Source organism: Triturus cristatus, chromosome 7 (assembly GCF_964204655.1).
Source record: "Triturus cristatus chromosome 7, aTriCri1.1, whole genome shotgun sequence".
Lineage (NCBI taxonomy): Eukaryota > Metazoa > Chordata > Amphibia > Caudata > Salamandridae > Triturus > Triturus cristatus.
In genome coordinates this window covers 1,644,412,843-1,644,437,916 of record NC_140590.1, presented here as the reverse complement: position 1 = coordinate 1,644,437,916, position 25,074 = coordinate 1,644,412,843, and the positions used below count along the sequence as shown (strand labels likewise).

Sequence of the window (25,074 nt, the reverse complement as noted above, 5' to 3'; positions counted from 1 at the left end):
GGACAATGAGAAGCATGTTCTAAAGGGTCATTGAGTGTGTTTTTTTAGATTGTCATGTCCAAAGAATGTTTTAAATAGTCATTGAGGAGTGTTCAAGAAGGCAATGAAGAACATGTTTTAGACGGACACTAAGGTGTCTATTCTGAAACACCTGGAAGAGAGTTAGAGAGGCCAATGTTTTATAGGAAGAACTATGGGTGGTGTTCTTGAAGGCCAAAGAGAGAAGAGTTTGAGGGGATTCCTGCTTTGAACAATTAAGGAGAGGTTTGTAGTACTGAAAGAGTACTCTAGATAGAAACTTAGGTTCTAGCGACCATTAAGGAAACTGTTTCCATAACTTCAAGGAAACGTGCTCTAAATAGCCAGTACTGGAGGGGCAAATTCCATTATTTTTTCGAATGACCAATACAGAGGCAAATTTTTGATAGTAAGATTATGAGTAAACAGAATGTGGTCTGGAGTGGTAAAATCAATTGTCTGCTTTGATTTGATAAAGTCAAATATCGAATAACTAAACTGTCTTAAGTGAGTTAATGACTTTCACAATTGTGAGAAGAACACAGCAACAACTTCACACTTTTTAGGAGATGTTTTCTAGTTCAGCATCCAGGCAAACTCAAGGCAACACAAGTAATATTCTAGAAGGAAGTAATTGGCCTGGACACTCGGTCATTCCATTTGCCATAGAACAGCCCAGATTTAAAATAATTTCCGAAAGGGGTCTGCACCAGATTATCATTTTACACTCTCTCTGGTGTGCCCTGAGAACTTGCCAACAGCGAGCCCATGTTAATGTCTTTGGGGCATACTGAACTGACCAAAGTTATATTTGGATGCATGTGGAAGGAAGAAATGAGTTCTTTAACCGCAAAGCTGTCCTCAGCCATGTTGCATTTTCACATTCAAAGAATTAAGACGGAAAGTAGGTGCCACTTGGCATACAACCCACAACTGCATCCTCGTCAGAATGCAATAAACTGTAAAGTGTAAGGACTTTATAGCAATTTGAATTAGAATCATCCCATAAGTGCATCCTAATTCAAACCCATACTTTATCTACAGATACTTCACAAGCAGCCGTAAGAAGAAGGGGAAATTCTACACTTCCTGCTTTAATAAGAAGACTCATTCACCGCCTTTTAGTGGATGCCTAAAGAATAGTCTGCACCTTTACCTGAATCTCTAGGATCTGATTCCAAGAAAGTGACATGAACGACAGGAATACTTGGATCAATTCTACTGGGGTCTTCAGTCTGTCAGTAAGTGGATCTTGCTTATAGAAAGCCTGGAGTACAAGAGAACAGAGAAGGAACCAGGGCAAAGGAGACTGTTGTTCCGTTCACATGATTCCGTTTAATTACTATGCTGCTGAGAGGACCATTCTGATCTGCTCCAGTTTTGGGGGTCATTTTTCAAATGATTTCAATAAGCCTCATTATTTTTCAAATAAAGAATATGAGTTACATAGCATTGCAAATAATCACTTTTCAAACAAAGCATATTGCTCCTGACAGTTTCTGGCTAAAGACTTCAAAGTTACTAATACTACTTGTTTACCAGCATATACATCTAAAAGCTATATACCATCATCCAAGAGCGAAAACTACAAGTTGGAAGGTCACTATATTGTATCCACTACATTGAGTAAATCATCAATGTAAGTACAGCTTCACATCTACTTATGCTGATGATGTAGTGATCCCTGATAGAGAATCCCCTAGGATCCTTGAGGAAAGAAATTAATGAAGAGATAATCAAAAAGCTAATTCAGCATGAGATGTGAAGCTCTGTGCAGAAGACCATTGATAAGGTCATGCAAAAAAGAAAGAGTAAGAGGGGATCTGATAATTAATATTGGACATTATCAGAGGGCAACTCTGATAAAGGAGATAAGAAAGGAGAGAAAAAAAGAAGATGAAGCACATTGAGAAAGGCCACATACCTTTAAAGAGAGTGGGAGGTCCTCAACAGGGAGCGGTGCACTATGCTGCATATTACCTGAGAGGAGAGGTGCTTCATGCGTTATGCAAGAGATGGTGCCCTGAGAGTCACACAAGAGATGGATACTTAAATATTGAATTTGTAGAGAATAAATCTCAGAGAGTTGATGGGGAACCATATGATGGATATGTCATTGACCTCCAACAAGGGGATGAAGGGGTTGATGACCTCTTTGTGGAGGATGCTATTCCTTCCACTTCCAGGGATAGTGTTAGGAGCCCCCTAGGGTAAAAAATGTTCTCATCCAACAATATTAAACACTCTTGAAGTGCGGAATGGTGGCCCTTAGAACACGCGGGTAATTTTATTAAGAGGTGGATCAGGAATCCACTTAAGAAGGAAGTGAGGAATGTGCTTAAAGCTGAATGCTTTACACCAATTATCCACAATAAAGTCTGCCTCACCCCAAATCTAGATCCCAAATGAATCACCTTTGAATTCAAGATGGGCAGGGATCCCAGAAGGGACTAGAAAGATACCGCAAACAGTGCCAGGACCAGCTCCTGGATGTAGTTGGCTAATTGGCAAGAATTATTGATATGACTGAAGAGCCATACATTAAGGGTCTTCCTTTGGACCTAGGCCTTTTGAGAGGTAGGAGCCAAAGAGCTATGGTACTACTGAGAAACACTAATATGGGCCTCAAAGCCGAAAGAGGCAAAGTGGTTTTGATGAAGATTAACCTCAAATTAGGGGATTTAGCTGGCAAAGAAGCCACTGAGAATCCGAAGGGCCTGTTATTCAAAGAAGACATGGTCAAACGCTTGGATAGATACGGGGCTACCTTCACAGCCCTTGACAAGGAAGACTGATTTGATTTGGTGGTTAGAAAATGTAGATTCCTGGAATGGGGGAGCAATGTTTGGAGACTCTCAGGACTTCATTTTGGAGTTGAATGCAAGTCTAACTGGATAGGGTGCACGCTTGGGTGTACAGGAGACTGGGGTGGATTGTGGTCAAACACAGAGAGATTACATCCCATATTATTTAGGGTTGACAGCAGACCTTTTTGTTCTCAAGAGTGCCAGCCTTTGTTTAGAAGGCAAAGCAGTACTGTTGAAAATGGGCAATGTTTCTGCACTGGCCTATATAAATCGCTTAGGAGGCACAAGGTTTGTTGGTCTATCGGGTTCAACCAAAGAACTCTGGTTATTTTGCTTAGAACAAAAAATCAGTTTAAGGGCAGAGTATTTGCCTGGGAAGGTGAATGTAACTCCAGACTGGAATTCAAGATATTTAAGACATTACAGTGATTGGAAGTTGAACCAAGAGTGTTTCAGGAAACTAGATTAGTTTTGAGGTCCTCTGGAGAGAGACCTTTTTGTGAGCAGACTGACAATTCACCTAAAGAAGTATTACAGTTGGATGCCGGATCCAGGGACTCTAGCTGTAGATGCATTTCTACAGAGTTGGAAGGTGGCGAACACGTATGCGTTTCCCTCCTTTGCAATGATTCAGAGGGTCCTGTAGAAAGTGAGAAGAGAGAAGCGTATTCTTTGTTGGAAATTCCATTCTGGGTGTCACAAGCATGGTTTACAATGCTTTTTGAACAAGCAACTGAAATACCAATTTATCTTCCTGCTTTGCAGGGTCTGTTGAGAGACATAGTTGGAGAAGAACATCCTCTAGTTCAGACAGGGACTTTGAACCTTCTGGCTTAGAAAGTATCAGGAGATCTTCAGACATGTCAGGCCTTTTGGGAAAAGCTGAGGAACTACTCAAGGAATCTTGGGCTACAGGAACCCGGCATAGATATAAGGCAACTGGGTCATTTTGAGTCCCTTTGTGTGTGGGAAGAAACGTGGACCCCGTGGATGCTCCGGTAGTGGAGGTAGTTAACTTCCTGATGGAACAGTTTGATAGGGGCCTCAGTTATAGAACAATTAACTGCTTCAGGCCAGCAGTCCCTGCTGGTCACAGTCATATTAATGATAAGAGTGTAGGTAAAAATGTTTTGGGTTGAGGGGTTCTTAAGAGCATCAGATAACGGAGACCTCCTAGACCAAGATATGATGTCTTGTGGGACGTCAATTTAGTTCTGATATTGTTTACTTCATGGCCTGGAACTAGATATTTAAATTTGAAAAGACTAACTATATATCTAGCCTTCTTCTTGTGCCTAATTTCTTGTCATTAAGTTTCTGATGTCAAGGCATTGGAGGTGAGTAACAGGGTTTATGACCCCTTTAGAGTAACATTGATATTACTAAGAGAACCAAAACTATGTCAGATACTACCTAAGATTTGATTTGTGTAAGAAACTATGGGGCATATGTACAACCCCTATCGCCACCACAACGTCACTTTGACTGACGTTGTGATGGCTATAAGGGGTGCGCCTTATGTACAAGGCAGCGTTAAGCCCCTTAACGCGGATTAACGCTGCCTTGTACATAAGGCCCCCTTTCATGCTATGGTTAGCTTGAAAGGGGTGGGCAGTGGCTGTTGCGGTGGGCGTTCCACCGCAACACCCATTGTTTTTGACACTGCCCCCTATGTACAAGGGTGGAGTACAAAGGAGGCAGCGCCAAAATTAAGACCAGGTAAATCCTGGTCTTAATTTGGCGAAATGAGGAGAAATGCATTATTTCCTCTCTTTTTTTGCTTTTTCCATGCATGCCTGCCTTGTGCAGGCACACATGGAAAAAGCAAAATGCCATGGTGTGTACATAAACAATCTTGAACAAAAAACGGCCATTTTGCCTCTTTCATGTGTGCTGCATGAAGCAGCACACATGAAAGTGACAGGATGGCATTTAAGGATTGTTTATGTGCAGGAAGGGACTCCTTCCTACACATAAACAATTGTCCCCTGCACGCAGACACCCTTGCATAATGGTGCAAGGGTGCCTGTGTTGGCACTAAGTTGCTAAACTTGGCGCCATCCCAGGGGGAAACGCAAGACTGCACCACATTCTTGTAAATATGGTGCAGCCTTGCGTTTCAGAAGTGGAGGAGAGAGGCATTAAGCCAGAAAGGCTAACGCCTCTCTCCGCCACATCCTTGTACATATTCCCTTATGTGTAGTGGATTGTATGAGAGAATATGAGTCTCGAATGAATGAGTTTCACTCGGACGGAGTAAGCCAAATAATGATTTCCTATGTAAAACCATTCAAAGCCGTAACAACAGCCACTACTGCAAGATGGGTGAAGTGTACCATGCAGCAGGCTGGTGTCGATTTACAGAAATTTCATGCTCATTCAATGAGAGGTGCAATGGCTAGTTATGCCTTTGGGAAAGGTAGAAGCATGGGATATTAATGAGAGCAGCTGATTGGTTGAAAGCTTCTATCTTAGCTAAGCATTACTGTCAACCAATTGAATACGTCAGATGTGGTATTAGAGGGCTAACAACATGCACAGTGATGGCCTCCGATCTTGTAATGAAACAGTGATTCTCCAAATTTAGTGCCAAGAGAATCTGAATTTCATTAAAGACACAGAATCTAGCATTATCCCTCCCTCCCTACACTGGCTTATTGGAATATTATATATATAGATATATATATATATATATATATATATATATATATATATATATATATATAGACTTTTAATTTGGCTAAATACAGCAGCACCCACTGGGGATGTATATTAGTGGAACCGCAAGTACCAAGATGCAAAGCGGCACACGCCCACTGGGGCGGGACTTGTCAAACTTTAAAACAGGTGTTCCACATTTGCTGCTGTTTCTTTGCCTGCAGCCAGTGAACAAGGACAGAGGATTGTCTGAAACTCGTATGGCTTTTGCAACATGATTGGGAATGGGAGCTGTGATCACTGCAGCCTTCAATAAAAGAGGCGACCAACTCTCCTGTGCGACTTCATGCAAGGGCAAACTTTGGTTGGAGATATATATATATATATATATATATATATATATATATATATATATATATATTACCTACTGGCGGTCGCCAGTAGGTAGTTATAGTTAGGACCCCTTTTCCATAGGAAAACCTCAACATTCTATTTTGAATAACTTTGGCGCCGGTCGATGAATCCTCGCGAATTTCTCAAAATAGGTGGGGCGCTACGCTCCGCTCCTACCCTGAAAGTCTCGGGGGGATCCGTCAAGCGGGGGCTGAGATAAAAGGGGGGTCCCAAAACGCGTTTTCCCCATGCATTTTTCCATAGGACCTTTAGAACGAGCTACAGCCCGAACGGCTGAACAGAATTACTCGAAATTTGGCAGAGAGGTAGTCCCTAGGTCAAGGAAGTGCCTTTTGTAGGTTTGGTGTAAATCTGTTCAGTAGATTCTGAGAAAATAGCCTTTAAATCAATATATATATCTGAGCCCGCTTACGGTACGCTTACCGTACGCTTACCGTAAGCGTACGGTGGCGTGCGCGAGCGCGATTCTGATTGGCTCTTAGATCTTAGTAAACATTCGAATCGGCCGAAACCAGGAAGCGGCGGCCGCCATTTTGTGTATTTCACTCAGAAAAAAAAGAGTGAAAACAAGAAAAGGGGGCAATGAGGAGAGTTACAGACCCCCTTACATTTGTGAGGGGGTCAAAGAAGGACTGTAAAGTACAAAGAAAACATTTATTGATTTTAAAAAAAATCACGGGGTACGCGTACGGTAAGCTTACGGTAAGCGTACGGTAGAAAAAAAAAAAAAAAAAAAATGAAAATCAGATTTAAGTGTTTAGATATTAGGGGGCTCTAAAAAGAGCCGTTGTGTTTATGAAATGATTTTTTAGTGGTACCTACAAGTAAGTACCGATGCAGAGTCTAAGGTTCAAGAGGAAGACTCTGTTCCCTTCATCATTGAAGTGCACACCATCTCCTCTATAAATGTCTTGCATGTCATAACGCAAGTTGTTGTGGTAAATGGCACCCATACCATAGTCACGGAGGAAAGCAGAAACAGATTTGTTGACGTGCTTTCTTGCTTTGTCATCGCACCGCGTGCCCACCGTGCGTGCACGGCACTAACTGCGTAAAGTGGGCGCGCGGTGCGCGAAGCGCACCGCGTGCTCACTGTGCGCGCACGGTGCGCGAAGCGCACCGTGCGCGCACGGAACGAACTGCGTTAAGTGGGCGCGCACGCCACGAATGGCGTAAAGTAACTTAGCATTTAAAAAACCGTACAAATTCACTGAAAAAACCATAGGTTTCACACACGTTATAGTTAGGAATTAGCATTTAAAAAACCTTGCAAATTCACTGAAAAAACCATAGGTTTCACACATGTTATAGTTAGCGGAAATTTTACTGATAAAAAACCAATGAAATTCCCCCGTTATAGTTAGTGCAGGCAACTATAACTCACGCGACCGCAATCTTCTGCTGATGACATATGTGTCTTTATGAAAAAAAAATATTTGTAATATATGTATAGCTAAAAATGTATGGAAGAAGACATGGGCAAATAAGTGTCTAAATACAGTATTAGCATCAGCAGAGGATTGCGGTCGCGTGAGTTATAGTTGCCTGCACTAACTATAACGGGGGAATTTCATTGGTTTTTTATCAGTAAAATTTCCGCTAACTATAACATGTGTGAAACCTATGGTTTTTTCAGTGAATATATATATATATATATATATATAATCAAATCTGATTACTCTATAGAGGTTATCCTATTTGTTCCACCATAACATATTCTTGAATTGACTCTAACAACATTTCTTAGTTTTTTCAGAACACACTCAATAAGTCTTTGGACGGTGCATGTCAGATTCTGTAAGAAAGTACGAAGTTGATGTTTTAAGAGCCTGTTCAGCCACAGAGAAGGAGCACGTTTCGCATTTAAAGAGGAAGATGATTCTGTGAATAGACCATTTACATGTTGTGAAAGTTCTATTCTGGATTGTTTACATTTATGATGTAATGTTCTTCAACAGTGCTGTGTGGAGTGCGTTGCAGGCTGCGGATGGGAGACCCACTACTCACCTGTGGTGATAACAGCCCCTAGCATTGGAAGATCCACCAATTAGAGAGGCAATCCATTCAGCGCTGGAAACATATTTTGAACATAATGAAGGGTCAGTTGCAGGTATGGGAACCCTGTGGGACGCAGGCAAGGCATTAGTTAAAGGTTGTAGCATGGGGTTAAGTTGGAGCATTAGGAAACAGCTCGATGAAGAAGTAAAGCGCATCGAGGACGCCTTGACTCAACTCGAGACTGATTTAGCACCGGGTGACAATTTGCAGCAAGACATAGAAACTCAGCGAGCTAACCATATTGAAGTGATAGAACGTTTGCGCTGTTTGAACTATGCCTCGCATGCTGCGCACACACACGCAGAAGTAGACAGGGAAGGCAGGCTACTGGTGCACATGATCCGACAAGAGGCCACATGGATGCCTATACTGAGGTTTCGGCCTGCTAGGGGAGTGGTGCTCACTACACAACATGACATACATGATGCGTTCACCATGCACTACACTAGAATTTACCAATCGTTAAACTGTGCGACACTGGCAGACATAGACAGATTCCTTGCCCCTTTTCCAGGTCACAGCAGACCAGAATGATGATTTAGGTGAATCGCTTACGCTGTTAGAAGTGCAGATGGCCATCAGCTCATTAGCTACCGGCAAAGTGCTAGGGCTGAACGGCCACCCGGCTGAATATTATAAGGCCTATCATCAGGCCTTAGCCTCACGCCTACTTGCGCTGTACCAGAATGCGCTGGAGACAGGCATGCTCCCAGACACACTTCGTGAGTCCCTACTGGTATCCTTGCCCAAACCACATAGGAATGTAGAACTCATGGGGTCCTACCATCCATTGGCACTGCTTAACACAGATTACAAGATACTCGCCAAAATATTGGCGAACAGGCTAGCCCCTTTGGTGCCACAATTAGTGCATGCAGATCAGAATGGCTTCATGCCAGCGAGCAACACATCATTAAATCTGAGGCGCTTCTTAAGTGTGGCGCATTATTTGGGGAACGACTGGCCACATGCTGGTTGCTTAGTGTTAGACCTCGAGAAGGCTTTTGACACCCTAGAAAGGGCGTTCCTGTTTGCTGCACTGCGTCGCTACTGCCTGGGGAGTGCTTTTCTGGATCTCGTCCGGTTGCTGTACACGCGACCCACGGCCAGATTCAAGATGGGTCCGTATGTTTCGGGGCATGTTTCCATAGAGCGTGGTACACGGCAAGGCTGTCCACTCCCCCCCCCTGCTATTTGCGCTTGCCATTGAACCATTGGCTGTGGCACTTCGCTCTACGCAAGATGACTGGGGAATACCACTGGGAGACGGTATGCATGCAGTCTCCTTATATGCAGACGATCTATTGATATATCTCCGGGACGTGAGGCAGGTACATGGAGCGATTGAAGCCAGACTGCAAGAGTTCGCGTTCGTGTCAGCATTGAGGGTGAACTGGGAAAAGTCATGTTTATATCTATTCGCAGAATCCACCCCTGACCCACACCTGACCATTAATGGCAGGGATGTCCACTGGCAGACCGAGGTATTCCGATATTTGGGGATCCTGATATACCGGGACTCGCAAGATCTCCTTGAGGGAAATCTGTCCCGCGCTTTTACAGCTATAAGAGCACAAATGTCTTTCTGGTCTACCCTACTGCTGGCGGTTATGGGCGGGATTGCGCTGCAAAAAATGGTAGTGCTACCGTGCCTCCTTTATTACTGTTCAAATTTGCCATTATACCTTAGACCACCGTTTTTCAAAAATTTGGAAGCAGACATGCAGCAATTCATATGGCATGGGACTCAAAGCAGGGTGTCACTGGCTAAAATGTACCCGCTGACCACCCAGGGCGGACTCTCACTACCCAACATGGAACAATACTATTTAGCTGCGCAACTTCAATGGGTGGTGCGTTGGCTTGGCATGCGTCAGTTGGCGGACACAGCAACACAGGCACCTGAGCTCACACACTCCCAGATCGTGACGCTGTTTTATCCGGGTCGGACAGGCAGTGTACCTGCTTAGCTCCTTGTGCGGGTGGCATATCTATGCTATTGGTGCAGCCTCCGCATTATGCAACATGTCATACCATATGCGCCATTGCACCCAATACTGGGTACCCTAAGAAGACTCAGGGCAATAACCAGCGCAGAACTGACGCATTGGGAAGAAGCCGGTGTGCAGACGCTGACTGATCTCTACAATGATGGGCTTCTTCTCTCATTTGCAGATCTAACTGAGGATTCGGAATTGCCACAGGGTAAATTTTGACTACACGCCGCAATAGTTCATACACTTAGTGCTTTCTGGGGTGATGTAACGCAGGAACCTGTCACTCATCTAACTGTACAGTACTTACATGAGCTGGGCACAGGCCGTCACTTGACCAAGTGGTTTGCAGAATTTCTCCGAACACACATTGCACCGCAGCTGCTTTCCTTCCGCGCCCAGTGGGACGCGGACCTGCGGTGGCCCACCACGGATCGGGACTGGAAATAAATTCTCGAGAGCCCTGTGAGAATACCTCGCAATGCCGGATTCCGGCTCACCCAATACTACATTATTCATAGAGCTTATCTGACGCCGGAACGTATTAATAGATATTTTGGTCGCACTGATGCCAAATGCGCGAGATGTGATAAAGTGGGCGCAAACTTAATACATATGTTGTGGTCATGTGTTGCAATTCAAACATACTGGGGCGCAGTCACCAGTTGCTTAGCTCAATGCACGGAGCAGGTGCTGGACTGGACGTGGGACCAATGCATCTTGGAGCTATACCCCAGATCCAAAAGGCACAAAGTGACTTCCAAGTATATAGATCTGGTACTCATAGTCGCCAAGCGTCTGCTCACGCGCCGCTGGAAGTCTTCTGCCCCCCCTCCCGGTAGCAGTAGCCTGGTATCAATCCCTTCTGCACTGGGCACAGGCGGAAAGCGTGGCACTTCATCGAGAAGATGCCAGAGGGTTGCGTAAGCACCCAATAGCTGCAGCACGGGATGCGATATTATCAGACTTTCGCATCACCTGGCGCCACTATCTGGAGTCACTGAGCGGAACATCTATGACTGTCGACGGAAAGGTGAGCGAAGATGGTCCTTACTGTAGGAAACAAAATGTGGTGATCAACATTTGGTCAAGATGACCTGCATACGCACATGAGTAGTTTCCCTGCCTCCCTTCCCAAGTAGACGTATAGTCCCCACACAATGCGATGCACTGACTGAAGACTAGGTATTGCACCTGGGTAAGCATGAGGAACTAGACACACACAGCACATGGGTGACAAGTTATATTATGTTGAATACGGGGGTGGCACAGGTGTGGCACACGGGGAAATGAATAATTCTACTGTGCGTGCCTCAGGTGTAGGGTGCAATGTTTTATGTTATGTTGTTATTTAAGTAATATGGGAGTTATTACGATATACTGCGCTGTTAAGCCAACCGCTACCACAAGAAATATGTAACAGAAGATGCTAACCACAATGACGCATGACATAAGTGTATTATTTCTGTACAGCCCTGATCGGAATTGTAATCATTACAGTGGCTATACGATGTAAACTACAAAATTACTGAAAACCCAATAAAACAAAGTTTTTTAAAAAAAACAGTGATGTGTGGAGAAGCATTAAAAAGATTAGTGCATAATGCTAGCCTCTGTGTCCTCAATGAAATTCAGATTTTCTTAGCACTATATTTCCAGAATCGGTATTCTCATACCATACACAATTTACATTAAATTTTATCTACATTGGTGGGACATCTAGTTTTTCTACTCTTGATATAACCAGCACATATCATAGGGTTGCGCTGAGCGATGAGTCCAAATACCTCACCACATTTATTACTCCATAAGAGACGTTATTGTAAAATGCCTTTTGGGTTAGCTAGTGCAGCTTCTGTCTTTCACAGACTGATGAAAGACACACTAGAAAATGTCACAGGAGCAATTGCTTTTCAAGTGATATTTAGTTTTTTGGCAAGGATATGATAGATCATGATGAGAATCTTAAAAATGGTTTAAGATCTTTTCAAGACAAAGGTTTGACTTTGAAAGTAGCAATATCTTTCTTTCATCTAAATTAAAATTTCGCAAAAATTAAGTTGAATACCTGGATCATATTATTTCTGATGTGCGTATTGTACCTAAAAGCTGTCATGCTTCTGCTATTGTAAATACTCCTGATCTTGGGTTCAAGGAGAAGATTGTGACTTTTCTAAGTTTAACTGAGTTTTACTCTAAATGTATTCAAAATGATGCCACTAAAGTGCACCCTCTTAGATCCATACTTGGGGAACTTTGCAAGTTAAAGTGTTTCAATCTTTAAAGGAAGACATTGTAGATGCTCCATGTCGTAAACCATTTGAGGTAGTTAAAGAGTCTGCGATTGGTGTGGATGTTATTAATTGAGGTCTGGGTGTTAAGCAGCCAGACAGGAAACTGCAATGGATTCTGTCATATGGTTCTGGAGTCATTATTCTATCATTGAAAGAGAATTATTGGCATGTGTCTGGGGCGCTGAACATTAAAGAATGTTTTTATGGGGTATGAAGTTTACCATAAGAATGGATCATAAGTAGGGATCCTCTTTTTATGGTATTTATTTTTTGGGACATTTCCATGTGTCTTTCTTTAGCCATATTTTTTTTGCTAATTTTAACTGTGTTTATCAATATTATATCAATTAAGTTCAAACTAGTGTATTTACATATTTATGTAACCAAATAATATGCATTCATGCCTGATAGGTTTCAATGATATGAACACCCACAGATGATAAATCAAACCACGTATATGAAAACATGAACTTTTTAGTATCAAGGTTGTGGATATCTACTGCTGTTTAAGCTTCTTTCCTTTCTTTTTTTAACCCCTTACCTGTCAATCCTCACAGCTTTTGATCAGATAGTCATGAATGACAGCATTTAGAATCACTCACAAACAAATTAATTTTCCATTTTTATCCACATTTAAAAATAAATACAGACATGATAATAAATTGTTTTTTAGCTGTATCTATCTGTAAAAATCAGTCAAAATGGAAATCAGGGAGCCTTAATCATAAGCCATTGATTAATATGCTGTTGTGTAAAGGTGGAAGATCCACAACTGCAAGGCTGGCAGGATTAGCGTCCAAATTACAGGCGTTTAAATACAGAATGAAATATGTACTTGGGAGGAAGAATGGGCATGCAGAATGCATGTCAATGTTGCCCGTTGTTGAGGAGATGGATGATGTGCAAGATGATGCTGAGTGTGAAGATTCTTACACTTTTGCTGAGATTAGTTATTTTGAAAACAAATGAACAAATGAAACAAATGAAGTTGGTTGTCCCATTATTTTGGAGAACAAAAGTATTTGCAAAAGCCAGTGGACACAAAACATTACTTGAGGTGCAAATATATGTTCTTGAGGGAAAGCCTGATGAACAGGATGTTGTTGGAGAACTTAGTTTTATAAAATTTGAGATGAGTTGGGAGTTGAGAATGGTTTGGTTCTCAAGGGAGACAAAGTGGTTCCTTCTTTTAGATTAAGATCCAATGTATCTGTGAACGACATTTACAAATTTCTTGCACAAGGAGGCATTTGTGAGAACATTATTGGAGGCCTGGCATCAATTTGATGGTAGATAATTGTGTGAGATTGTGTGAGTTCTCTTCTTGCAGAGATAAGTCAGCTGAGGCAATTGTGTCAGAATTCATACCGGTTGAGTTGTAGGGGTGGGCGGAATTTGCGGAATTAACCTTCGCAAATTATCGCGAAAATGTTTAAAATTATCGCAAACAAGCAGAAATATCGCGAAGATGCGGAAGTTTTTTTCCGGCATGTTCGCGAGATTTTCTGCATGGTTGCGGGTCGCCAACTTACCCATGTGGTTGCTTGCGGGCGCGGCCATCTTGTTTTGAGTTGTTCTCGCGGTGCATGATCGCGAGAAGAAAGACGTGATGGCGCGACGCATGACGTCACTGCGGGCGCGAACTGTCGCGAGACAGCGCAAATGGCTAAAAACAATACAACATCTCATGGAGAACGCGACCGGATCAAGAAAACTTGTCGGCGAACGCAGGGATTCAGGTAAGGCGATCGCGCGCGCGGGAGAATGTATTATTTTACAGCGCGAGCAAGAAACAAATTATCGCCAAGCTGCGGAAACCGGAATTTTTGACATTTTCGCGCTCTCCGCGGAACGCGAAAATGTCAAATTATCGCAATTTCCGCGAACGGAACGAAATTTTCGCCCAGGCCTATTGAGTTGCCTAGAGGTCCCTGGCAAAAGTCATGAATTGATATTATAGGTCAATTTTCACTTATTGCTAAGCAAGAGTGTTATGGAATTGTGGTTGTTGATTCTTTTTCTAAATGGTCTGAGGTTAGGATGTTTGGCAATGTCATGTCAGATGCTATTGTGGGATTTTTGGATTAACCATTTTGCAGAGAAGGTATTCGAAAAGTTGTAGTGTCAGATAATGTTCTCCAGTTTATAGGTAAAAATATTGAGGATTTCTTTTCAAGTGGGGTATTTAGCATAAAACAATGTCAGTGTTTCATCCAGAAGCCAATGGTCAAGTTGTAAGATTCAATAGAATGATAAAAGAATCCATTTAGTTGGCTACTAAGGGGGGGGGGGCTCTCAATTGTAAAAAAGCATTACAGGCAATTTTAATTACCTATAGAACTACACCAAATGCATTCTCATTAATTCTCCTTTTGAGTTAAGAGGGTGAAAAGCTGGTTCTAATGGTGCTGGGTGGTAAAAAACAAATGCAGAAATGACTTTGAGATTGACTATGAGAATATCAGAAAAGCTATTGATGTGTACAAAGGCAAAATAAAGAGAAAGATGGAGCAAAGAAAGGGGAGATTTAGCAAAAGTGTAGGTGATTAGTGTAGAGTGAAACGTCCTTCTGATTCTGGCAAGCGCACATCAAGGTGGTCAAATCCTGTACGAGTCATTGAATGTCTTAGTAATGCTGCGAAGGTACAGGGTGGAATCTTGGCAGAGTTTCAAAATGTAATGAGTATGTGCGAAAACAGGCTGCGCAAAGGGGAGAAAGCAGAGTGGATACATTTGATAAAAAAGATGACTGCAGCAATGTGTTCTTGGATATTTAAGCAAAAGGTGTTTCTGGCAGTGAGCCTAGTTTAAAAACATCTGACTATGTTGATCACAGGTTTGATAATAGTTGTGATTTGAGCAGCATTTCCAAGGATACAGTCCAAGACTTAAGAAAGAGTTATCAATCGCAAAAAAATGCCTTCAACATTTAAATATTACATTGTATAGAGTCTAACAATGTCGATCTAAAAATATATTAAAGTTTTAAAAATGACATTGTGTTGTACGTAGTAATTTTGGTTGTACATTTTAGTTAACCCCTTCCATGCTGCGCAAATTCCGCCGCTGTGCTGACGGAATCTTGCGCGGGCGTGGTCATGACGGAACGGTTCCGTCATGAGCACAGCTCAACCGTGGCTCATGACGGAACCGTTCCGTCATGAGCACCGAAGGGGTTAATACTGTTTACTTTTGTTGTTGTAAATCCTTAATTTGCTGTAAAAAGGGGAAGGTGTGTGGCATTCTTATCATGCGCTTCCCTGTTCATGTCGGATCTAGAACAGGAGAGGGCACAATAAGAAGGAAGGTTGGGTGAAGGTGTTGATGGAGACAGAGGTTTCTGTAGCAGTGTTGCGTGGCTCCTGATGGTGTACCCTCTTATTTCTATGAAAATAAAGATCTGTATCGTATCCTCGTGTACCTGAGAGGTGTGTCTCTATCGATGTTATTTTTCAAGAAAAAATTTGCAAGAGCGTCCCAAGGCAGGATCATTGAGGAGGATGAACTCATTACTAATAAAGAGATTGTTCTTTCAGGTGATTGGGAATTGTGTTCTAGAGGCCCATGGATGAGAGTTTTCCAGGTCATTACAGATTGTGCTGTATAGGGACTGAGGAAAGAGTTTAAATGGAGAGAATGTGTTAAGGACATAGATCAAGACAGCCATCTTACAACTGTACCACCCAGAACTTTTAGCTTTTTTCCTCAAGTAACTCCATGTCACATACATATCTCTGAACCATTGAGGTCCCAGCTCTTAAATGCCACCATGCACCACTATTTCTGTATGAGAACTGCTCAAAGTGTTCCTGCTTTCTTCCTTAGGCCGTAGCCTTCCTTTAAGTAAGGGGTTCTAGAGTGCCATGAAATATAGTGCTATGGGAGACTATTATGGTGAGTGTTTTGAAGCATCTAGAGACAAATGTATGACAACAGGACCCTCAGGCAAATAGTAATCCACTGAGGGGAGTATTTTTAGAGTGTGGAGGAGAGAGTTCAGGTGAAGTTCATAATTGGCAGCTCAAGCATGGAAGCACACTCACCAGGCCCCACCAAAGGGCATCTGCATAGGTGTCGAAGTGATCGTTCTCTCCCTTCTCAGCAAGGTATACCAGAAAAGAAGCCAGGATAAGGCACAGAAAGCCAATGTACCAGGCGGTGATCAGCTCCTGCAAGAGAATATGTGGTGATGAGAGGGAAAACATTAAATACCACCCAAACCATTTCTCCATTAATGTTCATACTCCAAACACTCACATACTAGCATTCAATAAACCATGCATGGGTGTCAGTAACCTCCACTTAGTCCCTAGAGGCACAGAGGAACAACATTGCATTTTTGGTCTCAATTTCTGCAACCTCTGCAGCTCATATATCTGTTTTCTTAAAATCATGAGCAGATCTTTACTAGAAGCTATCTCATTTTTGTTTTTCAGCAAGACTTAGGGATTCATTTAGAGGTTGCCAGCGGAGCAGCAATGCCGTAAAGTGGTTGTGGCCTGCCCGTTCAAACTTACAGTCCCTCTGCTCTAGAGTTGGGTGAAGCAATGTGTTTACCCCAGCGAAGCATCTACGGGCTAAGTCAGTATAAGCCTCGGACCAGGCTGCCCATCTGCCAAGGGACAGCCATATCACATGGAAGGACATCTCATCCTATTGAGGCCGGGGAGAACATGACTCAATATACCAGCCATGTTGGTCACAGGCAAGTAATATGTAGAATGGACCCCTTGCACTCAGAGATAAAACTCTTGCCTCACTGGGTTCATTTGTCTTTTGTGTTAAGCAAAACATCTAACTCTTTGAAATGTTATTGTCTCAATATAAAAAGGTTTCCCATGCAGGCTAGTTAAACAAGGCCCCCACGCGATGAACGTGCAGTGGTGTGAATGGATCCTCTACCATCATAGCTCTATTCCCAACAAGGATATTAAATATGGCAGGAGGTTTGCCGCTAAGATGGTGAGGCCATTACCTCCATGCCCCTGCCAGACTCGCAAACAATCGCCACGGAATAAATGGTCACCTTATTATGTTGATACCACCCATGGCATACCTGAAAGGAGCATTGTCTGGCAGACACAAGGAGGCAGCTGGGAACTAACAAATGGCAAACACAATACATGAGATCTGTCAATTCTCAAAAGCCTGTCAGTGATGCAGATATGAGTCATGAAGATATGCGCTTGTAACAAGGTTTCTTGTGCAGCTGCCTCACTTGTTGTGAATGCCTGATAAGGAGTGACTGAGTCAGGGAGCAGAAAGGAGAAGGGGTGACAATAAATGCCTCTTGAAGAGCTTTGTTCCTGGTGTTAGATGGGTGTAGAGTAAGTGTACCCCACCTCAATGACCAAAACATCTGAGGGAAAGGAGGTGGGATGTGAACAGAACCTGAAAGCATTACTGAGAATATATAATACCATAAATGGTTCCCTTTATGAAAATAAAAACAATGCAGCATGAATTATGAACAAGCACTCCTGTGTTCACAATCTTTAGAAGAAACATAAAGGTTAGTGCGACCAAGAGGCAAGGATGCTTGCTAGGGTGCTTAATTAACTGAGTCCTGTCCCTGAGTACAAACTGTCCGTTGCAGCGATCAATTTCTGATGGCATACACATAAAGTGATTGGTAAATTCATGGATGCCCTTGGAGGAGGTACACATTGTACAGTTTGGGGCCCATGCAGTGTCAATATTTATGTTAAAGAAAGCTGCATATTAGTTTATATTGTTATTGCAATTGTAAATGGTATTTATACACAGCTTACTACCCCCGATGAGGTGTTGATGGTATTGCTGTCTCAGCCTAGTCAGAGGTAGGGGCCTGTAGCAGCTTAACCCTGAATCCTTATTTAATACTATAACATATACCTCCTGCTTTGGTAACACTGGGTGCAGTGTTACCACCCTGCAATAAATGCAACACTCATAATAGAAACCACATTGAAAATGGAAGGCTGCATGTATGGACAGGACAGTAGTTGAGAACCCAATCAGCAAAAATGCTGCATAATGCTCTAAAAGTGGGCCACCCTTCAATTACCAATAAGTCAGTTGTGCCTGGGTCTGGAGATCTATTGGAGAGTGGACTACCTTCCTCCCAATGGGTGAAAGAATGGTCCCCCCCTGAGCCCTCCTTGTTGTAGCAAAAGGAATTCAGAAAATTCTTGGTTTCTTGATGATCTGTACTGCATGCAAGACTGTTTGCATCGAAGCAAGCACACGGGCACACACTGAGCAGTATTCAAGACAAAGGGCGATATTTACAAGATTTTGCCATAGGACAACACCGCAGGCCTTCCTGCTGCGCTGCCCTACAGCAAACGGAAAGGGCATGAATGCACCGTATCTATTAGATACGCCACATTCCTTGCCTTTTCCCCTTCGCTGGCGCACAATGGGCTGCTATGCGCCAACGGAGGCACCTTTGCGCCATTGTGCAAGGGTGCATACGTTGTGGGGATGAATGTTTTTGTGCAGGAAGGTACACCCGGTTTTTGGATTTCTAAATTTGGTCACCCTATCCCTACTGAGCACAGAATCTACAGAGAATTGTGCAGTTTAATAGGACGTGGGGCAACAACAGTAGCACAGAATGAGTTGGATGTGATTGTGGGCTAGGACACAGTTGGGTTGCATCACACAGGCACAAGGGACATTTGTGGGAGAATGACCTAATTCTTCACATGTAGAATGATGAGAAATCTAATGAGTTTAGAAAGCACTAGTTCTAATGTGTGCAAGGAGGACTTTATCAGAGAAATATTACCCACTTTTTGGAGAAAAAAAAAGTTAAACCCGTGGTTTGTCAGTAATTGTTAGAAAAAAACATTTTTTATTTTATATACTATTTATTATTTTATTTTCTATAAAAATATATTTGTTAAAAAACGTATTGGGGTCGTACCAAGTTTTTAAGCGAAGTCGTACTTGTGACCCAATTATTGACTTTTTCCTAGCTCATGGAGTTTACCGATTGTCTTTTGCCTATATCCAAGCATGGCTTTTCTCCTGCATGTTTTAGATTGCATGGGCAATGGACGCGCTTTTGTTTTGTGAGAGTGGTGAAAATAAGTGTGCCAGCAAATCACAAGCATTTTTTGTATGGACGTGCATTTCTTGCTTAGCTTACCTTTCCAAACAACTCAACCCTTGCGTTGGAAAAAGAACATCACATTAAGCTTGCATGCAAAATGATGCAAATATTAGAATCTTCGAACAAAAGCAGAATTTGTGTAGCACTCTGCAACCTATATGAATTTGCTTGTGCTATTTTCGTAACATTAGTGAAGGTCACAATAAAACACACTCACACACTCTAATTAATTAGACATATCATTTTTATGTAGAAAGGAGAAAATGTGAGAAAAATGATGAGGACTTTTTGTGCTTCACAAAGGCGGGTGGGAGTACCTACGCATGTCTCAGAGTCACAGCGCTATCTTGCGATTCCCTTATAGTGTTGACCGCACCAGCTACGTCAAAAACGTATCATTTTGTTTCTTCTTCTTACCTAATGTTGCACGTACCTTGCTGTGGGCATAGACCACAGAGCCCAGAAGCTTCCAGGTACCACCTCGTCGGTCCATGCGGATCATGCGTAAAATCTGAAGGAAGCGCAAACTTCGGAGGGCAGAGGTGGCAAAGACATTGCCCTGCGATCCAGCAGCCAACACTGCAACGGAGGCGATGAGCACCATGATGTCTGCAGAGGGAGGAGGGATAGATACCAGGTTAGTCAACTTTATGCTCATCTTTCTTACTTGCTGTGGCTTTGTGGTGGAACTACTAGTTCAATTTAGAGGATTTTGCAGCTTGACCAAAACCATGCATTGACCATAGCCAAAGGTCCACCCTGGCACCAAGGACCTCAACTTACAAGGGCAGAACAGGAAAGCCTACAAAGCAAAATAAGAGTAGGCAAAGGCAGTAGGTTTGGTCATATAATAATGCTGAAAATCTTTCCTTCCTTTGTATACCTCCAAAAAAAAAACATTTTGCTCAATGCATTTCAATGAGGAGATGGAGAGTTCCTGATCTAAAACGTCTTGTTTAACTAAAGAAATACTGGAATCGTGAAGTATGAGCAGGTGGCTAGGAGCCGCCCAGCCTTTACTTCAAACTACGCTTACCACCCTATGAACAGGATGTTTGTGAAACAGGAAGCCTCCTTTACCCCAGAGTCAGAACAATGACCTGCCTTTACAATGCAGTCACTACCCCGACCTACAACATTACCACGGGTTCCTTTACCCAGCAAGTTGTTACAACTACCTGTTTTAGGGGGCTCGTTGTTGGACTGATGTTGAATTTTAAGTCCAAAACCTTCCCTACTGTTGTGTAGACTGGAGGTGGGATAGTAATTTACACTATTCCAAAGTCCAGCTTTCCTCTAAGGCAAGTCGTTGTAACAACTTGCGTGGTAAAGTAACGTGTGGTAAGGTCTCAGTCGGGGTAATAACTGCATTGTAAAGGCATTCGAGGTAAATGCATGCGGGGTTCTGTCATACAACCTTGTGAAACACGATCTGCTGACTTGTAATGGGATCACTGTGAGAAATGCATGCTTTTATGACAGCATAAAAGTGTGAGAGCAGGTGTGAGTTAGGATGAGAATTCATTGAGGTGGAAGTTAGTGTGCTAGCGTTAGTGCGAGAGTAGGATAAGGTCTTAAGGAGTGAGTGACTGCGTAGTCTTTTAAGAAGCGGAAATGAGGTGTGAGTGGATGAAGTGAGAGTGTGTAATGTGCGTGAGTGTGTGATGAGGTGAGTGAGTGTGCTGAAGTGCGAGATAAGTGCATGTGTGTGGGGGTAGCGCACAATTGTGTTAGAGGTGTTTCATCAACATCTGTGGGAGTGTACAGAGGTCTGTCTGGGACAGGTGTTATATCTAGGGACCAACACTGAGAACCACACTGTAGTAGTTTAACTTGAAAGAGGTTATTACAAAGGGGAATTAAAGCTCTCATTTGGCAATATGTTTTTTTGTGGATTTGTCACATTGTGACTTTCTCTCGACCTGGAGACTCAGACTAATATGGCTTGTTAATACAAAGTGCTTTGTAGAGGCAAGTAGGTGGATCAGGGGTGTAGCTAGGTAGGAACGAGTGGGTCATGTGAGCCTGAGATTTCCCAACGCAGAGTGTGACGGTGTTTCAGAGGTGGTAGGAGGGTATAGGGACTTCTTGGGGTATCAGTGGCAGGAAAAACAATATTTTGAATAATACTAATATTTTTAAAGACATTCAAAAATATATAAGCATGCAGGTATCTGTGTGGGGGTACAAAAAGAGCTTAAGGCATTAGAAAATCTGTAGGGGAAAATCTACTATTTTCAACATTTGCATAGAGTGACGTTTGCCTCCCTCCATAAAATACCACCACCCTCCACCCAGCTACCCTTTAAAAGGAGGCGGGTGTGTCAGTGGCAATCCCATGGCAGTACCACTGCCTAATCCACTGCCAGTGGCCTGTCAAACATCTGTGATATAAGAACTGGCTGGCAGTAATAATTACCTAATTTTTGCTTCAGCTGGCAGGATGGAAAGATGTTGGAAGGACCCCAAAGTTCACAGATAGAGGTAGCACCCAGTGGGGACTCTGGGGTCACCACTAGTACTCCTTGTATGTGCAGTAGGATGGAGGAATCCTTGTGGGACCCTTAGACCTTGGGAGGATAGTAATACCTACAATTACCTTCCGTGTGATATGCAAGAACCCAAGATAATTGGGGCGCCATTGGGATTCCCTCGCTGATATCACAAATATGTGCAGTACCAGTGAGAGGGTTCTCCTTTAGTTGAGGGCCCGGAGAAATTTAATCTTTGGAACTAACGCTGTGCCTTGACCGCCCCGGATCTGGGGAATGTTCAGGATTCACCCTGCACTGCAGACAAGCCAGGGATCCCCCTGGGCTCGGGTGTTTCTGCCAGGTTCTGTTTCCAACAGGCAGACCTGCAGGGTCACCAGATGAATCAGTATGGTGGTGTTTGACACACCATGCTCATGACTGTCTCTACCCCACTATTCTCCCACAGCCACAACCTGTGATTGAAAGTAATTTCCACCAGTGGCTGTTGTGTGATGCCACGTTTTAGGCCGAGGTAGATCAGTGCCTGTGCACAGATCCTCTGCCAACTGCAAGTTACAGCCGCAGTTCCAATAAAACAGCTCGGGAGACCAAGGGCCCAATTCACAAAGGTAAAGTTAGACCAAAAGTTTAACTTAGACCTAAAGTTTAACTTTACTACTTTTTAGTATTCCAAAGGTAAATTACTACTACTAACTTTCCAAAGGTAAATTACTACTAGTAACTTTACTACTAGTAAATTTACTACTAGTAAAATTACTAGTAGTAAAGTTACTAGTAGTAAAGTTATTAGTAGTAACTTATCTTTGTGACTACTGAAAAGCAGTAAAGTTAGACTTTTGATCTAAGTTACACTTTTGGTCTAACTTTACCTTTGTGAATCGGGCCCTGAGTGTCTGTTGCAGTGATCTGTGCGCAATCAGTATGTCACAGGTTCCAAAAAAAAAGTAAGATGGCTTGGTGGAAAAATGCACCTTCTGCACATTTGTGTGTATGTGTATGTCACCTCAAGATTTAACATTTTTAAATTTAGTTCCTTGAAATATCATAACTTTAACTCCAATAGCAGTGGAGTACTTTCCAGAGGGGAGTCCCTCGTTTTTACTGTGCTACCCATCCAACTATATTATGTGCATATGGGACAGCTGAATACAGATTAAACACATTTTTCAAAGACATGGCTAAATAGAATACAATATCCTGTAACTATTTTGTTGCTCTTTCACCAGGTAACTGCATTATTTCTTTATTGTATTACACACACTATAAAATAGGTTGTAGAAAATTTTGAAAAAAAAGATTTCATGTTTGAGAGAAAAGAAGTGCATTCATAAAACATATTTTAGAAATACAACATCAGACTACCTACCTAGTGCATTTTTTTCATAAGTGTTGGCTTAAATAACAGACACTAGAACTCAGCTAGTAATATCATTACATTACATCTCAAAATGAATATCGCTTTGCCTCCATTAAGCCTCAACGACTAATCGATTAAAGCCAATACTGGCTCCTAAGCAGTCTTTACATTTGCTGATTAACCAATTACACATATTTACATTTCTTTTAGATAGCAGGCACACTGGCAAGATTTATTCCTTCTTTAGCTGTCCCTTCCTCAGCTTCACAGAGCAGAAAACCCCCTCCCTTCACTTTTGGCCTGCATTGACAGTTCGGAAACAAACGTTTCCAATAACAGTGATGAGAACAGGAAACATCATTTTCCATGAAGTTTTGTAAACCACGCACTACCTTTACAATGTGGTCTCTACAACCACCCATCTTTACCACTGTATTCTTTACCACGCAAGTCTTGCCATACAGGAAGCAGCGTTGGACTTCGAAATCCAACGCTTTCCCTACTGTTGTGCAGACTGGAGTTGGAATAGTAATTTATTCCTCTCTAAAGTCCAGCTCTTTCCCCTATGGCAAAGTGCTTGTGCGTTGTATAGACTTGCGTGGTAAAAGAATGCAGTGGTAAGGACTGGCTGTTGTAAAGACCGCGTTGTAAAGAAATGCATTGTAATGGCTTTAGTGGTTCCATCATACATCTGATGGGAAGTGGTTTTGTGACTTCAAAAAGCATGAACAAGTGGTTCCCTATGGATCCTGCACACTTTGACCACTGCTGCCACACAGAAATGCTTAATGCCTTTTCACCAAAGAGCTAGACCTCATAATGCTACTAGCATGTATTCAGAGAAGGGAATGGAATTCTACAAAATGGCTGCAAATGGTAGAATGTCTGCTCAAGGCAAGAGATGGAAACAAGATTGAGTGGCCTTTATAGATTTGAAAATCTATTAATTGAGGTATAATATGGATCCCAGGTCACACACATATAAAGAAGGAACTCACTCCAATATCACAGGAAAGCTTTGGACCCAGCAAAGTTCCAATAAACTCTTATAATCCAATGCAAAGAAAGACAAATAAGACAGGCTGAAATTATTAAGATTAAGAACTTGTGCCTGAATCCTACCCCCCTATTTCCCTTTGTCCAGTCACGGGGCAGTCTCTGATATAAAAAACCCTTACCGATGACACAGAATGGTTTACGGGCAAACTTAAGACGACCCCTCCAGCCTCTGTACCGACAGCAGCATCCAGCAGCCCAGATCCTCACAAAGTACTCCACGCCGAACACCACAATAGTCACGATCTCCTACAGGCAAGAAGAGGGGACAGGTCAACACATGCCACTGTGTAGCAACATCCTATGCAAGGGAGTGGCAAAATGGTAGAGCGCTGCAAGAGGAGCCGCCAAGCCTATAAAGTTTTTATAAGAATGTATGGCATACAGACGTCCATTGCCTCCATTAAGCCCTTCCAGGCATTTTTAAATACCTAATAGAAACATATTTTTAATTTTGTACTTTAACCTCTTTCTACACTCTCTTTCTTAATATAAGTTGCTTGAACTAAATTAAGAGGTAATTATTTTGCAGACCTCTTAACAATGGAGGGTTGAATTGACCTTTCTGAGAGTTGAAATTATGGCCAGCTGATCACATCAGATTTCAGAAGCGAGCATTACCTAACTGAGTGCCTCATGTACTAAAAATGCATTGGGTCAAAGTAGTCGCAGTTTGTGCTCCAAGTTTTAATGAATGCAATTGCATTTTGCAAACCAACCTATGCACTAATAGGTCACTTTACAAAGCACGGAATCGTAGTAGGTCACTATTCAACCTGCCTCATTTATATTAATGAGATAGGTCGCCAATTGAGACCCACTAC

At 42.5% G+C, this 25,074-nt stretch overlaps 1 protein-coding gene across 8 annotated transcripts in view; it reads right to left on the bottom strand.

Moving 5' to 3' along the window:
* The window catches only part of KCNQ2 (potassium voltage-gated channel subfamily Q member 2), a 341,848-nt gene that overhangs the window by 150,633 nt on the left and 166,141 nt on the right, over positions 1 to 25,074 (bottom strand). For all 8 annotated transcript variants that reach the window (XM_085619689.1, XM_085619690.1, XM_085619696.1 and 5 more), the window contains exons 3-5: positions 24,373 to 24,499; positions 19,776 to 19,951; positions 16,287 to 16,412 (exon numbers count right to left, since the gene is read on the bottom strand). In XM_085619689.1, the coding sequence (XP_085475815.1) occupies positions 16,287 to 16,412; positions 19,776 to 19,951; positions 24,373 to 24,499 (429 nt within the window). The remainder of the gene's footprint in view (positions 1 to 16,286; positions 16,413 to 19,775; positions 19,952 to 24,372; positions 24,500 to 25,074) is intronic.